General features: G+C 55.6%; 7 protein-coding genes across 7 annotated transcripts; 3 read left to right on the top strand and 4 right to left on the bottom strand.

Moving 5' to 3' along the window:
- Nucleotides 1-8: 8 nt before the first annotated feature.
- On the top strand, nt 9-1,603 carry N657DRAFT_687069 (uncharacterized protein; the record flags this gene model as incomplete). The annotated part of the gene is made up of 1 exon (XM_062796866.1): nt 9-1,603. One exon carries the CDS (start codon nt 9-11, stop codon nt 1,539-1,541), a length of 1,533 nt encoding a protein of 510 aa, XP_062653586.1. The 3' UTR covers nt 1,542-1,603.
- Nucleotides 1,604-1,610: 7 nt separating this feature from the next.
- N657DRAFT_93759 (uncharacterized protein) lies at nt 1,611-3,089 on the bottom strand. The gene is made up of 3 exons (XM_062797604.1): nt 2,729-3,089; nt 2,051-2,668; nt 1,611-1,997 (listed from the first exon to the last, which is right to left on the bottom strand). Exons 1-3 carry the CDS (start codon nt 2,866-2,868, stop codon nt 1,874-1,876), a joined length of 882 nt encoding a protein of 293 aa, XP_062653585.1. The 5' UTR covers nt 2,869-3,089; the 3' UTR covers nt 1,611-1,873.
- A 770-nt stretch (nt 3,090-3,859) lies between these two features.
- On the bottom strand, nt 3,860-5,046 carry N657DRAFT_93810 (uncharacterized protein). The gene is made up of 4 exons (XM_062797605.1): nt 4,736-5,046; nt 4,565-4,637; nt 4,182-4,492; nt 3,860-4,102 (listed from the first exon to the last, which is right to left on the bottom strand). The coding sequence occupies exons 1-3, from the start codon at nt 4,936-4,938 to the stop codon at nt 4,253-4,255; spliced, it is 516 nt and encodes a 171-aa protein (XP_062653584.1). The 5' UTR covers nt 4,939-5,046; the 3' UTR covers nt 3,860-4,102; nt 4,182-4,252.
- N657DRAFT_640483 (uncharacterized protein) lies at nt 5,002-7,586 on the bottom strand. The gene is made up of 4 exons (XM_062791975.1): nt 6,660-7,586; nt 5,413-6,603; nt 5,296-5,364; nt 5,002-5,237 (listed from the first exon to the last, which is right to left on the bottom strand). The coding sequence occupies exons 1-4, from the start codon at nt 7,333-7,335 to the stop codon at nt 5,152-5,154; spliced, it is 2,022 nt and encodes a 673-aa protein (XP_062653583.1). The 5' UTR covers nt 7,336-7,586; the 3' UTR covers nt 5,002-5,151.
- A 1,369-nt stretch (nt 7,587-8,955) lies between these two features.
- N657DRAFT_610490 (aflatoxin B1 aldehyde reductase member 3) lies at nt 8,956-10,118 on the top strand (the record flags this gene model as incomplete). The annotated part of the gene is given in 3 exon segments (XM_062790330.1): nt 8,956-9,403; nt 9,458-9,760; nt 9,774-10,118. 3 exon segments carry the CDS (start codon nt 9,119-9,121, stop codon nt 10,116-10,118), a joined length of 933 nt encoding a protein of 310 aa, XP_062653582.1. The 5' UTR covers nt 8,956-9,118.
- Nucleotides 10,119-11,211: 1,093 nt separating this feature from the next.
- N657DRAFT_677378 (uncharacterized protein) lies at nt 11,212-13,504 on the top strand (the record flags this gene model as incomplete). Its single annotated transcript, XM_062795983.1, has 2 exons — nt 11,212-13,179; nt 13,244-13,504. 2 exons carry the CDS (start codon nt 11,212-11,214, stop codon nt 13,502-13,504), a joined length of 2,229 nt encoding a protein of 742 aa, XP_062653581.1.
- A 1,103-nt stretch (nt 13,505-14,607) lies between these two features.
- Nucleotides 14,608-15,313, bottom strand: N657DRAFT_640477 (uncharacterized protein). The gene is made up of 2 exons (XM_062791974.1): nt 14,760-15,313; nt 14,608-14,700 (listed from the first exon to the last, which is right to left on the bottom strand). Exon 1 carries the CDS (start codon nt 15,259-15,261, stop codon nt 14,872-14,874), a length of 390 nt encoding a protein of 129 aa, XP_062653580.1. The 5' UTR covers nt 15,262-15,313; the 3' UTR covers nt 14,608-14,700; nt 14,760-14,871.
- Between the last annotated feature and the right edge of the window lie 588 nt (nt 15,314-15,901).

Genomic DNA, 15,901 nt, shown 5'->3' with positions numbered 1-15,901 from the left:
GCGGGCACATGTGGCCACTCACCATCCTCGATTATGAGCTGTATGAGGCCGCTTACCCGGACGGGCCGAAAATGGACCTCCAGTTTCTCGCCGATTATGTGTGTGAAGAGAGCGCCGAAATGGAGGATGCGAACGACTTCGCAAGCGAGGCGAGCTCGGAGTTCATCTCCAACCCCGAGATGGGCCCTCAGCAAGTCGATAACGAGGACAATGCCTCTGAACAACAGTTCGGCCCCTCAGTCCCTGAGCTTCTAGAGTATTTGGAGTCGTACGTCAACCGCAGTTCAGAGGACGAGGATGAGGTCATCCCCTCACCCTGCATGTGTTCGTCCTGCATGCCCGCTACGCGTCTGAATACCTTAGCTTTCGACGCGCCTGACGACTTTATAAACAGCAATGAAGACCTGCCCGGGTCACCTTTTAAGCGGCCCTCGAACCCTTCGCCCCGCGAGCGTTTCTCGCACCCTTCGCCCTTCGGTGACATTCAAGAGTATATCGATAGCGAAGACGACGAACCCCCTTCGCCCATTAAGCGCACCTCGGACCCCGAGGCGGATTTCTGCGAGATCGAGATAGAGCGCGAAGAGCAAGACGTCCGCACGCGGGTGCGCCTCCCCGTCGCGACACCGCTGCAGTCGGCGCTCGAGTCGCACGAGTATCACGGCCTGTCGGACATCGAGGAACAAGACGAAGAAGATGAGCGCGACATTGAGTCTGTCTCTGCCCCCGACGCCAACGAGTCAAGCGCCCAAGATGCCCCGACATCCTCCGAGTCGCGTTACCACCCGCGGCTTTCCCCAGATTCCTGGACCGGGCTGTATCTCGGCCCTTGGGGCCGCGACTTTTACCTTGACGGCCAAGGCACCATGGGCGTTCGCAACGTGTGGGAGTCCGAATCCGGCATGTACCACGGCGCATTGCAGCAATGCCAGTGGGGCTGGTACGACGACCACGCCGACGCGCCGGCTTGCTTTGCGGGAATCGAGCTCAAGGTCACGACGCCAGAGGGTGAAGAGCGATGGCTGGACGAGCCCTCTGAGTACCAGCCCGGATATGGGTACCTGTGCTTGTATGAGGAGGGGAACTATGCGCACAGCTGCGGTGGGGAGCGATGTACGGAATTCTTTGACGGGTTCAGCTGGGAGTTGTTCCCTCGGAACCAGGATTTTGGGTTGGAGTTGGAGTTGGAGTTGGAGAAGGAATGGAGGCAGAATGACACGGAGGGAGAAGTGAAGGAGTTTGGCAGGAGGCTGCTTGATGCAGTTCCTGAGGAGGATGAGGACCTGTCCGAGGTGGAAATGGAGGACCTGGGAACGCTGGACAGGCTCGCCGATGCGGTGTTGAGGAAGTGTGCCTCGCGGGCGAAGAATGCTGTGGATGGAGAGCATGCCTCAGAGAAGGCTGAGGAGAAGGTTGGGGAGAACGAGGAGAAAGCCGGCGAGAACGGCGCGAAGGAGTTGCCCATGTGGATGCGGGACCCGTTCTATGTGTCGAAGGGCACGAGCTGGGCTGATTTGGCGGAGGAAGACGAGGAGTGGTGAAGTGAAACGGATTGTATCATGATGTATAAATGCTGTACACTGACTGTAATCTGAGACTGGGCATGGCGTTTTGGGATTTGGCTTTCGGACGCTCGGATTAGAGCTTGAGGGCAACCTCACTGGGACTGCCGACTGCAGAGACTGCGGGCAACTATTAGACTATATTCATGGGATTTGGCAGGCATCTCTCTGCTCTCTTGAGGTGACATGCTGTGATATCCTAAAACGAAATGGCCGAGCAGTAAACGAACATGTGTTGGGGGTTGGCAGGCATCAGGCTTCTTTCCAAGACGCAACCGTTGCTCTGCCCTGTGAAGTTGTGAACTAAATGGTCATTCCCGCCTCGGCATCTTAACCTTGTGCCCGTGCGAGGGTGACACGCTGCGTCTCTTGCGCGACTGAAGGACCTTGTACAACCGAGGCTGGCTCATGGCCCGTTCTCTCCGCCGTTCACGGCTGGGGGAGGAATGTCAGCATACCTCAAACAATCAAGGACGCTCCGAACGTACCACTCCAGCCACTTCTCGGGCATTAGAACCATATCCTCGTCGTCTTCGTCTTGGGCGCCTGATCCTGCCGAGAGGGAAATGGACGATGTGTTCTGGGCGATCACTGGGTCTGCAGTCGTATTTGCCGCTTGATGATGCTGCTGCTGCTGCTGCTGCTGCTGATGCGCGAGGTCAAGGGCGACGCGCTCGTGATGATGAACCTCCGCCAAGTACCGATGCATGGAAGCGTCCATGTCGGGAGAATGGTGCTCAGAAGCTCGCTGTTTCCGGAAGACGGGACCGTCCAGGAAGCCTAGAATGCTGGCTAGAGAACCGACAGTCGCTCTGGAGCAATCCTGGGGTGTGGCGGCGGACATGGAAATAGCAATCTCTTCATGGCGCTCATGATTGTGGACGTATCGTGAGAGCGAAGAGGGCTGGTTTGGGTCTGATGTCCAACTTGAGTTGCTTGAGACGTTTGGAGATGCGGGCGGGGATGGGTTGATAAAGTCAAGGCCCAATTCATGGATGGAATCCTCCGGCGTGATGTTGCCGGCGGCGAGTGAAGGTGAAGACGAACGACGTGCTGCTCTATGGCCGCTACTTTGCAAGACATGCGGACATGGCCGACATGCAGCACTACTCATAGTCAGTGTCAAAGCCAAGGGACCACGTAAGATGGATGAAAACGCAGCTTGCCTTTCCAAAGCAGTGCATGACGGGAGGTTTACAGTCGGTAGCGAGATGGAACTCTGGCTTCGGGTTCTTGCATGCTGAACAACGACAATGTCTCGGCAGCAGGCGATGCCAAAGTACTCGATGGGGTCGAATGCGGCCATGTGAAAGACGCGTGACGGGTTGACGAGAGACTGTGCTCAATGAACGACGACCCGGTAACAACGATCGCAGATTTCGGGTGGAACACAGGCAGCGCGGTCACTGAAAAGGGGAACAGGCGGCCAGGAGGTGGTCCAGAAATGACCGGAATTGATGAGAAATAATGCAGGCTCCGCACGAAGGTTCCCAGGGACTGGAACCACCGCGATGGAATTCTGCACGCGAGGGATGGATGGGGAAAACCAGACTGTCGGGTCCTGAAGGCGACCAGCAGCGCTCCCGACTTCAGCCGACCGGCGTGCGGTCCGCGCCCAAGCCGCACTCGGCAAGCCGAAAGAAGGCGTCCCCTGCTGAGCCAGCCACTTGGTCGGGGGTGGGGGTTTTGTATTCCGTATTGTGGCTTGTCGTCAACGGGACATGTGCTCGGCTGGGAGCTGGACAAGGGTTAGTCCCTCGCTGTTTCAGAGCCCCGGTGTGCTGAAGACCCCGGACAGCGCTTGTGAATGCTACTGTAAAATGCTCCCGGCATAGCGCCGCTCGGCGCCCTTGGCGTCGTATTTAGAGACCAATGGCGTCGACAACCGGGGCAGGACCACGCCCGGCAGCATGTCCCAGTGTGCCGGATGCCAGGTTCCAGGAGGCCGGGACGGCGAAACGCAATCTCCGCACAGTGTCCCATGCAGCCCTGTCGTGCGGTATCACACACATGTCGTTGTGTTGTGTTCCGTCGGGATCCAGCCAGCTGGAAACCGTGGGCACGGAATGCCAATGGGCGAATGATGCCCGAATTGTGCAGTAGAAAAGCAATGTGAGCAACCCCCACGAGCCATTGTGCTGCAGAAATCGCTAACGATTGCCCGCTGCCTCACGCCTATCCATTGCTCCCTCGGTCTTCGTGTCCGCCGTTTTGACCGGGGGTTGAGATTTCCCGCGAGGTGTCGGAAAGGACATCGGCGCAAGCTGCTTACGCAGGAGTCAAGTTCGTTGACACCGAGACAGCGGCTAGGTAAGTGCTACGTTCAGCTGCACCCCCTGAAACCGGACTACTGGAGGAAACAGACGGTTGGTTCGGCGATATCAGCAAGCAGGTTTTCCTCACCGCTTCAGTTTGAAGCTTGCTTTGCGCTGGTGGTTTGTAGAAAGCCGCTGCCCACACCGTCTTCGTTATCGTAACGACTTGTGACTCCTCGGCCGGTTGTCTTTTCCTGTGTTTGAGCCGGAGTCTTGAACTAGAAACTGCATACTCGCCAGAGTAGGAAGGGCATGTTAGCACACTACCACGCCCCAACTCGCGGTTTTAACCACGACGACTTACCTTGTGCTGTTCCACACCGTATCGTATCCCTTGGCCCATCTACAAGGTACCAGTAGGTCATCTACAGTTTGTCAGTGATCGACGAGCACAGCCCCAGCCAAATTGCCAAGCACGCGAATGTCAGCAGCGGCGAGAGGACACGATGCAAGATTGTATGCCAATAATGAATAGCCTGCTTCCAACCAACACAACTCATCCAAAATGCCCTGAACCGCGCAGTCCTCCGGACTAACCACCGCATCCACCACCGCCGCCACCACCGCACCCACCGCCTCCGCCGCCCCCACCGCCGCAGCCGCTTCCTCCACCACCTGCGACAACATCATGTCAGTGGTTGACCTCAGGTTTTATCAGCAACAAGCCAAAAACGTAGTTGAACTTACCATCCGCACCACTGCCGCCGCTCGCACACCCACCCGCAACGCCCACACCTCCTGTACCTGCACCACCACATCCCTATAAGCCAACAGTCAGCATCTCCTTCAACAGTCGCCATGATCTTCACCCGTCATAAGAACAAAAGACACAATGTAAGGTAAACTTTAAAAACTCACACCCGGCCCCCCACAAGCCCCAGCAGCAACACCCCCACCACACGTCCCCGCCGCACAATCCGCCCAGTAATACCCCTCCGAGGAACCCCCCTCGGGCAAGTAGCCAGGAGAATAGCCACAGTACATCCCCGGCGTCCACCAGAGCGGATACACATACGGCGCGGTGTACAGATACGGGTAGCCCCAGTGGTCGTAGTAGACATCGTCGTCCCTTTTGGGCGGAGGCCGGCCCTTTTTCTCGGCGCGGGCGCAGGCTTTCGCGTAGGCTTTGTTTAGGCGGTAATTAAGGCGGTTGGCTTCGACTTGGTGGACCAGGCGTCTTGCATAGGGGCTCTTTTCGCGGTAGATGGGTTTGACGGCTGGGTGGGAGGAGATGTGGGCTGATGTTGAGGGGGGGTCTGTATTCATCAGGGAAATCAGTTATCGTTGGGATGGGGTTGACATGGAGTTGGAGCACACGTACGAAGGGAGGCGGCTCCCGAGGTATGGAAGGATTCGGCTACTATTCACGGGGGTTAGAAGACGGCGACAGTCCATGGGAAGTCGGTGGAGGCGCGTACTTTTTCCCTGCTTGGACAGTTTGGGGCTAAAGATCTTGCCGAGGCCGCTGATGTGCTCCGACCGGATGGCTGTGTCGTCAGTAACAACAATCACAGCACTGGAGGAACAGCACTTACTCTCGCAGTACCAGCATGTGCACTCGCTGTACACCTCGCCGTACATCTCCTGGTACGTCTTGCTAGTCCACTCAAACTGCTCGCTGAGCTTGGCCTCGTCGATCTTGTCGTCATGGTCGACGAAGCGCGACAACTTGGTCACGGTGTAGCAATAATACTTGCTGGGACTCATCTGGTGCGTGTGCCATGCGAGGTCGACATCAAGCGTCGGGACCAGGAGTTGGCCTTGGCTAGCCTGCATGATATCCATGAAGCGCTTGTACTTCGTAAGAAGACGCTCCATGGTGTCGCGGGCCGCCGGGCTGTGCAGCCAATCGAGCCTGCACATCTTCTCGACAAAGATGCCCTGCCGCATGACGGCGCCGCACAGGTCGAGCGCGAACAGGCTGAAGTTTTCCCAGTACCGTGACATCATTTTGCGGACGGCGATCCGCGACTCAACCGGTAGCTGGTAGGTCCTCGTGAACGGGCCGTTGATTAACGAGACGCTTGACGGGTCCCGAAGGAACACCTCGATCGCCTTGCGCACATCGTCCATGGTCGGGTTCTTGTTTTCGCGAAACGTTGTCAGGTCCAAAATCTTGGTCCTGACAGAGTTCCAATCGCTCTTGAGCAGGCGGTTGGGAAAGGTGTGGGCCGAAGGTAGAGGCGGGGTGGCCGACGTGGTGGGCTTGCCGGTCTTGGGACACAGCACGGTGCCGGGCATGGGGCGACTCTTGGGGCCGAGAAGGAGTTTGAAGTCGCCGACAAACTTGGCGACCGAGAGGAGCTCCTTGCGGATTACGACTCCGCATCCCGGGCAGATGTGCATCAGGTCGCCGTCGCCAAAGCCGTGGCCGCTGAGGTCCGGCGGCGGCTTGTTGCCGGCCTTCAGATCAAGCGGTTTCTTGCTCCGATGATCTGCTGGAAGCCCGCATGTAGTCCAGGGGATCTGCATCGATGTACTACAGCCGGGGCACTTGACTGCTTTGGTCAGCGGGTCGTCCTCGTTGCTCCAAGCCAGGCCTGTCTTTCGCGTCCAGTTCGCCTTGCACTCGTAGGAAACGGTGTAGTTGAAGTCGGTGTCGATGGCCTTGTCAATGAGGCGCCACGGCATGCCGGTGTTCCAGAAGTCCCTCAGGCCTGCTAACATGGCGTCCTCCAGGAAGGCGCGAGGGTTTAGCATGTGAGTGTGCCAGACCATGAGCACATCTTGGAGAGCAGGTCAGTGTCGGCCAAGGAGGCTGAGATTGAGAGCAAGAACATACCAAGCGGCGGCAGCATGTCCTCACGCCACCGAAAGACTGCCTTACGGTCGGTGGGAAAGCCCTCGTACATGACAAACCCGGGGATTTCCATGTCGGCCTCGGACAGTGGTCGCTGAGGGAACACGTCCATCAGAGATTTCCACCATGTCTCGTACCGGTGAACGGCCCTGGCAATGAACAAGGCCCATCGCTTCTCCCGGATCAAGCTGAGGGTTTTGAGGTTCTCTTCTCGCAATTTTTCCTCGGCGCTTGGTTCTGGTTCGTCCTTTTCCTTCTTCACCTTCTCGGGCCGTCGCCTGTGGACTGGGTCCATGGGGCCGGCTTGGGCATCCCAGAGACCCCAGAGCCCGTCGGCGAAGCCAACGTCTTCTTTCATCCATTGGATGGCAAAGAGCAACTTGAGATGGGCAAGACATGTGTCGACGCTCGGGTCAACGGGCAAGTCGGACAGAACCAAGTCTTCGAATGCCGCCGTCAGGCTGACCGCCTGGTTCTCTATTGCATTATGTGCATAGCATGCATCTGAAGGAGCTCTCGCACTGTAAGCGGGCGGGGGTGTGTCGACCGGGTCGCTGTTGCGCTTTGGACTGTCGCTGCTTTCCGGCGATGTTAAATGGCTGGCAAGAGAGGGCTGGTTCAAATCTTCGGATTCTCTGTCTGGGATGTACTTTTGCATGTTTTGTTGTCGGTGGTTGGCCACCCCAAAACAGGATGAAGAGAGGAAGGGAGAAATCGACGGTTTGGGTCGTGGTGCTGCTTCTCGGGCAGGGACGAGTGAAGACCAGCTGAAGGCGAGTCAAATTCCGGGTATTTTATGATTCGGTCACAGACTCTTTAGTCGCACCTCACTGCAGACACAGCCTGCAAGTTTTCTTAGCCTGGAACATGAAGGTGGTTACCGAGTAAGAACAGTTCTTTTTCGCTTCGAGACACCGATGTGCATCAACTTGGTCACTTAGTCTCTTTCTGATTTAGTCGCTTTCCTGGCCCACTTTTGGCAGCTACGGGAATGATGCTGCGCCAGTCGCAGCATCACTCCAAGTTTCCAACACACGCATATGCAGCTGGAGGCAGTGCAGATCCCGCATCGCCTGATCGCTCAGCCCCGACGGAACTTCCCTGCCACACCTCAGAGCTCCAAGCGTGGCATCCTGAGAGCACCCCAATTGAGCGGGCAGACACGCAGGCAGACTCGTCGGTGCCGGTCTGGGCATCCAATGCATCCCGTAGATATGCAGTCTACCTATACGTCAATAGCCGATCCCTGTTACAAGATCTCCTGGCTTTACAGACTCCCTTGCACCTATCGTCGCGATCAACCCATCAACCCATGGCTTGGTCGAATCGGGTGGCCGATACCCTGATCTGCAACAATCCATCGTCACGATACCTTCTTACCTAGCCCCCTGCCAAAGGTTTAACTACTGTACTGTAATTGGCACTGCAAAAGGGCCCACCACCATACTCAACCATCTACACACTCAAAATAGCTGCAAATTCGATATATCTCGTTGCCAGTCATCCCCCAATCTAACTATAAGCAAATTTTGAAGATCTGTGGGTTTGAATCCACCCATTTGTGTCATTTGTTGATAGATTCCTGGTTAACAGAGGCCCAACCTTCCTCGCTGCAAGCTCTTTGACGATGTCGTCGTCGCAACAAGGCCGCTTTCTTACATACTGTTTTGGGCCTTGCCAGGCCATTTCTATAGGGGAGAAGTCTGGCGATGACTCTTACCGCCTTAGAAAATGGGTGCGAAGATGGGGAAGCCGAAGGTTGTTGATATCTGAAGGCCACGATGATGTGTGTAGTGGTGGTTGCAGGAGTAAAAACTGGCTTTGCGGTGCCATTTAAAGCTTGGTGACGGAACCTAGGTACAGTACTCTGTACACAAAGCCGCCACTGCCATACCGATTTAGCCCAGAAAGAACGGGGCGCGTTCTTGGGCATTGGCCATCGAATCTACGGAACACCGCCGAATGTCGAGTGCTCAACAATGCTTGAAAATTGGGTTCCATCAAAGCACTCGAACCAACATTGAGCGAGTGGATTTGATCGAGCGTAGCGACGAATCCTGATTTCATAAATGAGTCCAGGGCAATACGGTTGCATTCCAGTCGCTTTCAGTCGTTGAGAGCTGCCACGCAGCGGTCGGTTTCAAATCGAGTTGCATGCCACTGCACACGCAGTAAGAATTGTCAGCGGCTTCCCCGACTTGTGTCTCATCAAGCAGTCAAGCCCACAGAGTGACAAATGATCCTATGAAGGGGCCTTGATTCAAGATGACTAATAAACCAACATCCAACAACATCATTTGCACCGCGCCGGACGGACCCAGTAGCCCGAATGGAATCCCAAAATGATATATTTTTGAGTGCCTACGACCTGGAACAGGTGATGGGTACTTTGCCAAGCTTAGTCCTGAACTGACTACACACAGTGCACAAACACGCCCACCATGTCTGCAAACCAAATCAAGATTGTCTTCGGAAGTGCCTCCTTCGTTGCGGCCACCGAAGCCGTCGTCAAGGCGTGGTTGCCCGCCATCGAGGAAGTCGGCATCAAGAACATCAACACGGCGCAGTGCTACGGTCTGTCAGAAGAGCTACTGGGCAAGGCCGGCGCCGCTTCCAAGTTCACCATCGACACCAAGCAAGACGGGGGTTTCGGCCAGAAGCCCGCCACCAAGGACCACGTCATCCAGTCCGGCGAGCAGAGTCTGCAGAAGCTGAAGACCGACGCGGTAAGTCATCAGGCGAAACTCTTTCGAGTTCTACCTAACCACCCGTGCTGCCAGGTCGACGTGTACTGCCTCCACACGCCCGACCGGCGCATCCCCTGGAAGGAAACCCTCAGCGGCGCCAACGAGCTGTATAAACGAGGCGCCTTCCGTCGTCTGGGCCTGTCCAACTTCCTCCCGCACGAAGTCGAAGAAGTCATCGCCCTGGCCAAGGAGAACAACTTCGTGGTCCCGTCCGTCTTCGAGGGCAACTACAGCGCCGTCGCCCGGCGCGCCGAGACCGAGCTCTTCCCGGTGCTGCGCAAGCACAACTTGGCCTTTTATGCCTACATCCCCATCGCCGGTGGGTTTCTGGCCAAAGTCCAAGGCCCAGCTGACCAGCGGCGGCGCAGAGGGCCGCTTCGGCGACAAGAACCCGCTCGCGCCCGTGTACAATGCCATGTACAACCGGCCCAGCTTTGTTGCGGCGCTGGATGAATGGGATCAGACCGCCCGGGACGAGGGCGTGTCGCGCGCAGAGCTGGCATATCGCTGGATTGTGTACCACTCGAAACTGCGCGGGGACTTGGGTGATGCCGTGATTGTGGGCGCCAGGAAGCATGAGCAGTTGAGGGAGACGGTCGTGGCTATGAAGAAGGGCCCTTTAAGTGACGATGCGGTGAGACGAATTGATGGCGTGTGGGAGAGTGTGAAGGCGGACGCTTTGTTGGATACCTGAACTTTGAGATTACGGGCAAGCAATGGTGGAATCCTGCATCGATTCTGGGACAGCGCGAGTATGAAATCAAGGTGAGATAGTCAATGTGTTCACTTTGGCGCATACTCGTAACTATCACATAAGCAATAAATCGCACTAGTTAGAGTCTAGATCTCTTTTGCACTCAGGTTGGGCAACTCGTACTCAATGCTTGCTGCCAGGTTTTGCCCATAAAAGTTCCCTATCAGCTCAGAAGGAACCAGAACTAGTCGCTATAAGGACAAGAAACCGCACCATTCGAACAACAATGAAGATAAGAAACTGTTGGCCGTTTGGTGTAATAATAGGACCCAGCGAAGTCCGCTTTGGAGAAACAAGTCAGTCTTCTCCGTATTCATACGTTAGGCAACGAATTAGCTGAAGAGTAACGAACACGAGTTTATGCGAGATTCAGTGTCAATCCATCTCCTCGTCCGTTTCTCACTTTGAGTCCCTTGGCTTTGCAGGCGTGTTGCTTTAAAGTTCATAAACACCACTGTCACCGACCGCCTAACGTTATGGAGTCCTGTATATGCCGACTCTTCGCCGCCCTCGACGGTCACGATGGTCTCGATCGATAGTGCGTTTTTATTTTGAACGGAGTGCTCGTGCATGCCACGGCGGAATTGGGCCGGACGCAGCGTGTTGCCTGCCGTTCTTACCCACCATAACGCAATGCGCCGCAGCCTCACGAGCACGAGCCAAGGTGCTCGCATGTGCTGTCGAGGGCGATCTGAAGCTGGTTGTGCGGTCGCAGCTCAGCTTGATTGCTTGCAGCAAAGCCTCGCAGGAGCACAACCAATCCCCAGCATTCCCGGTTAGGCGCCGTGCTTCAGCCATGAAACACTGTTGGTGACAGAGACGACAAGCTTGCATGAGGTACCTTGTCAGACTGGATCAACGCCCCTTTGGTGCTTCAAGTCAGACATGGATCGATGGAAAGATAAACTGGCCATCAGGTGAGGACTTGAGGCAGCCCAACTCTCTTTCAACTTCTTGGTAAACCATCCCCAGAATCAACCTCTTTTGCTGCTGAAATTCATTCTACTCTTGAACCACAAACGGGGAAGCAAACATGGATCAGCCTTCACCGAGACAGGTCACTCTCGACGCCAGCTCGTTGGCGCAGATGACCAGCTCCGACGCGCGGGCACTGCTCGACACCATCGACGGTCTCCGACAGCTTGGGGTTGGCGATTTCGTCGACCTGCCTCAGATCATCGTGGTCGGCGATCAGTCCTCGGGAAAGAGCTCCGTTCTCGAAGCCATCTCGCGCGTTCGCTTCCCCGTCGATGGCGATCTGTGCACACGCTTTGCCACGGAGCTCATTCTTCGACGAGCGGACAAAACGGCACTCGAGGTCACCATCCAATTTGCCGACGAGCCCTCTGCCATCACACCGCGTGGCGGCGCAGCGCCACAGCCGTTTCAGAGAGAAGGCTTCGACAAAGATGCCCTCCCGGACATCATCAAGGAGGCTCAAGAGCTCATGGGCATTTCGAAAGGCGGTACCAAGAGGTTCTCCAAGGACATCCTCCGCGTCGAGATCGCTGGTCCGGATATCTACCCACTGACTCTTGTCGACCTACCGGGCATCTTCCACAGCGCGACGGCCGACCAGGACCTCAAGGGCAAGGAGATTGTGGACCAGCTGATTGAGAGCTACATGAAGCAACCCAAGAGCATCATTCTGGCCGTCGTCGCAGCGAACAACCAGTTGGCCAATCAGCTGGTCCTGCAAGAAGCTCGAAAGTACGACCCCCTCAAGGAACGCACCATTGGTGTCATTACCAAACCCGACCTGGCCGGATCGTCCAACGAGCGGAAGTACCTTGACCTGGCCAAGGGTCGCGAGAGCGTGCATAAGCTGGCCCTCGGCTGGTACGTGTTGCGGAACAGGTCCGAGGAAGAAAGAGCCTCAGGAGCCGACGCCCGAGATGCCAAGGAGGAGCAGTTCTTTCAGACGAGCGCATGGAACACCGTAAGCCCCCTGAATAGGGGCGTTGAGTGCCTGCGGAAAAGGCTCAGCAAAGTGCTTCTCGACCACATCAAGGCAAGCCTGCCCCACATGATCCAGGAGATCGAAGCAAAGTTAAGCGCCTGTAAGGAAGAGCTTGACCGGCTAGGAAAGTCGAGATCGAGCCCGGACGAGCTGCGGTCGTATCTCCACGGCATCACTGGGGACTTTCAGCGCTTGGCGCGCGATGCTGTCGAGGGGCGGTACAACGACAAATTCTTCGGGGCCATTGGTGACGAGGACAAGAACGCAATGAAGCTTCGGGCGGTGCTGCGAAACCTCAGCCGCTCATTTTACGCCGTCATGGAGACGAAGGGAGCACGGTATGAGATTGACTGGGGGAACGGCATGGCCGACGACGGTGAAGATGACGACCAGGAGTCAGACGAGAGTGGTGAACGGATTCAGGATTACCTACGACCATATACCGACGTCTACAGAGTCCCTGAGCCCGAGTTGATTACCGAGCAGGACCTTAACGACCGTCTTCTGTCATACGCAGCCTCCAACCAAGGGCGAGAACTTCCGGGAATGCCCAGTGGGGAGCTCGTCCTGCAGCTGTTCAAGGAGCAGGCCGAGCGCTGGCCAGGAATCGCCGAAACATACCTTGACCAGGTCCTCAAGATGACCAAGGAGTTTGTAGTCCAGGCGTTCGACCACTTCATTGGGGCTGATGAGACTACGGCCGATGCCATCTGGAGGGGTTGCGTTGAGCCTTTCTTTCAGAAAAGAAAGGAGGATCTTCAGTCCAAACTGCAAGAGCTCCTTCATCCTTACATCAACGGCCGTAGCCTTCCCCCGGAGAGAGAGTTTCTCGCAGCAGTGTCCAAGAAGACCCTTCACCGGCTTGCCGATAGGGTTGCGGACAAGCTGCAGGAGTACCATCCTCAGTGGTTCCAGGCCGATCACGAAGGTGCCTTAAACCGTGCTAAGATTCAGCGGGCTATTCTAGACGAGTGGGACGAATCCGAGAAAAGCGGGTTTGGCACTGAGAAGGTTCTCGACATGATGGTTGCTTACTACGAGGTGAGCGAGCCTTTCCTTACTCGAAGGTGCCCAATATTGGATACACGCTGACGCTAACGAGCAGATCTCGGCTAGAACGTTCATGGACAACGTCGTCAATCTTGCGGTAGAGAGCTGTCTCATCTCTAAGGTCGAGAACATTCTGACCGCGAGGAAAGTCGAGGAAATGTCTGTCGACGAACTGAAAGAGTTGGCTTCCGAGTCTGAGGAGACTCAGACGAATAGGAGCCGTCTCCAAGAGGAGGTCAGAATCTTGAGAGAGGGCCTTCGCAAGTGCCAGAAGCACAAGCCAAGGGAATCAACGGGTGCGTGGCCCCAACCTTGACGTGGAGCGCACGTCGCACACCATGATCGAAGTCTGACATGACGAAGCCTGACATGACGAATAGGGCTCGCATCGACTCTATCCCGTCTCTCCGTTTCCGAGCGTGCGCAATCAGTATTAAGTAAGTACACTGTGTGTGTTTGCCAAGATACCTTGGACAAGTTACCCTAACGCGCGAAGATGCTGTAACTCCTTCGAGATCTCCCACTCCGCTCGGGAATCCGCCAGCAGCACCAACTGCAGGTGCTAGGCCCCAACCATCTGAAACTAGGCTCTTTTCGACAAGCACCAACTCCACACAGTCCATTTTCAGCTCATCTCCGGCACCAAGTCGTCTTGGTGGGCAATCTTCTTCGTCAGCAGGGAGGCCCATTTTTGCACCTGGCCCTCCCGGCACTGGCCTCTTCAGCAACCTAGGTAGTACGGGAACCCAAGGGCACACCGGCACCCGCCCGGACTTGCCCACCTTCTCGTTCAATTTTCCCAGCCGCTCAACCGCCGGTCCCAACAGAAACATCAAGACGGCCGAAAGAGATCAGGGTGCTGGTGCGTGAAGTCTGCCTGGTCATGTGAAGAAGGCTGGACGTTTGACACGCGGCTACCAAGCAGGCCCCTTTTCCAGCTCAAGCTCAAAGCTCAAGATGTTGGAGTACGCCGGCATGGAAAAGGTTCCCCTGCTTGAGCCCTCCTCTCATGATTCGAAGTGGTTCTACATGGCACCAATTACAACCTGGACCTCTTTGGCCCAGGCCCGGCCTGAGGCCAACGAAAGAATCTGTCACATCTGCAGCACACCAAGACTGAAGGGCTTTTCGATTGAAGAGTTGAGACTCAAACATATGGTCTCGCAGTTGGCTCAGGATTAGCCATCTTTCTCCACTATTTCTCCTCGGCCTTTCCTTTTCCATCTTTCCATTCCGTCTTGTTACCTTATTCTTCTTCGTTTCTGGCCATTCGATATATGTCACGTAACTTGGTAGGGCCCGAATTTTCGATCTCTTTTTATCTCCTTTTTACTTTTTTCACTGCCTGCTATGATGGTACTGTACTTTACTAGTAGTCTACTAACTGCAGTGGCCCTTCCTGAAACTAAGCGCATGCTCCGAAGTGCCCAAGAGCTTCATTATAAATCATATTTGTTGTTTGAGACGCCCAGGGAACGCACCCTTTTTCTAGGACACTGGATCCTTTCGCAAGTAAGGTAATTTGGACCTACGAATATTCAGATATAACTAACATTGATCCCCTCTTCGAGCTTCCTGGCAGACGGCAACTCGATGAAATACTCAAGAATGTCTTCATTCACAAGTGGTTCGCAGGTGTCAATGAAGTCATCCCGTCCTCATATATGCCCCATCCATCAAAGTTTAAGTTTCCACCCCCGTCACGCCAGTTGGAGATGTACTCGACACTGTGCGTAGGCCAGTCGTTCGAGTCGATCCACTGAAATCTGACAGCCGGGGCAGCCGTCTGATGGTGTGGGCCATGGCCTTCAGCAGGGGGTTGATCACCTCGCGGATTGGCACGATGCGGAAGCGGTGTTTGTGGGTGTATGCCGGCTTGTCCAGCTCGGGATCTGGGTCGGGCGGACCGGCCGCGGCAGCGTCTTCTTCTTCTCTTGGAGACCCATACGGGTCACGATCCCACTCCGAGGATGGTGCAATAGATCTGTAGCTGCAGGGCTTCGGGCCGTTGGCAGAATCGCCGCAGGCTGAGGGTGAGGGCGTCTTCGGTCTCGTCGAGGATCGAGAAGGCATGGCGGGTTGCACTCTCGTCTCGCGGCGCAGAACCCCAGTAAGCTATGGTGACGTCGTCAACCGTCAACGAATCGGATGTGATTAACGTGCCAAGGCCCTTTAGGCTTCGTGCCTCCGGGCGAAATAAATTCCATCCATCCATCTCGACGATTAGTTTGAATTCTATAGTGGATGGCGACGATCAGCGTCTACAATGGTCCTCAATCTTGAGACAGCGTAACAATGGACACTAAAGCCACGGCTTTTCTCAGCAGCACTCCGATGATCAACTCGCAACATGCGGCCATCAGCCTACTATCCGGGGTTCAAATGAGTTGGGGGCCGTGATGGAATCCTCCTGAATTGGCAAATCATTCTTAAGGGCCAAACTAGCATCACTTCCGGTAGCGAATCCTTAGAGGCCAGATCATACCCAATGCCCAATGAACTGTACCTATAAGCAACAGTCAACAACCTTGATAGTTATCGACTCGGAGAAACCCGTGTGAGAACTGTTCACCAGTACCGTACCTCTCCTTTTATTGCGAGTTACCGACCCTTGCTGCCGTCCCACTCGCGTAGCACTTCAAAACCCTGTCAATATGAACCGTTTCTGGGCAGCAACGCTGGTGAAAGGCGGAATCAAAAGGAGAACTTCGCA

Source organism: Parathielavia appendiculata, assembly GCF_033297405.1.
Source record: "Parathielavia appendiculata strain CBS 731.68 unplaced genomic scaffold N657scaffold_1, whole genome shotgun sequence".
NCBI lineage: Eukaryota > Fungi > Ascomycota > Sordariomycetes > Sordariales > Chaetomiaceae > Parathielavia > Parathielavia appendiculata.
The sequence above is the reverse complement of the archived record's forward strand: the minus strand, read 5'-3'. Positions and strand labels throughout refer to the sequence as shown.

Coding starts and splice junctions, on each gene's coding strand:
- N657DRAFT_93759 (XM_062797604.1), bottom strand. CDS start 2,868: ATGGCCGCATTCGACCCCATCGAGTACTTTGGCATCGCCTGCTGCCGA. Junction 2,669..2,728: donor TCATGCACTGCTTTGGAAAG/GCAAGCTGCGTT, acceptor GACTATGAGTAG/TGCTGCATGTCGGCCATGTC. Junction 1,998..2,050: donor CCCGAGAAGTGGCTGGAGTG/GTACGTTCGGAG, acceptor TTCCTCCCCCAG/CCGTGAACGGCGGAGAGAAC.
- N657DRAFT_93810 (XM_062797605.1), bottom strand. CDS start 4,938: ATGTCTACTACGACCACTGGGGCTACCCGTATCTGTACACCGCGCCGT. Junction 4,638..4,735: donor GGGCTTGTGGGGGGCCGGGT/GTGAGTTTTTAA, acceptor GTTGGCTTATAG/GGATGTGGTGGTGCAGGTAC. Junction 4,493..4,564: donor CGGCGGCAGTGGTGCGGATG/GTAAGTTCAACT, acceptor ATGTTGTCGCAG/GTGGTGGAGGAAGCGGCTGC.
- N657DRAFT_640483 (XM_062791975.1), bottom strand. CDS start 7,335: ATGCAAAAGTACATCCCAGACAGAGAATCCGAAGATTTGAACCAGCCC. Junction 6,604..6,659: donor GGACATGCTGCCGCCGCTTG/GTATGTTCTTGC, acceptor CTGCTCTCCAAG/ATGTGCTCATGGTCTGGCAC. Junction 5,365..5,412: donor CACATGCTGGTACTGCGAGA/GTAAGTGCTGTT, acceptor CTGACGACACAG/CCATCCGGTCGGAGCACATC.
- N657DRAFT_640477 (XM_062791974.1), bottom strand. CDS start 15,261: ATGCCTTCTCGATCCTCGACGAGACCGAAGACGCCCTCACCCTCAGCC.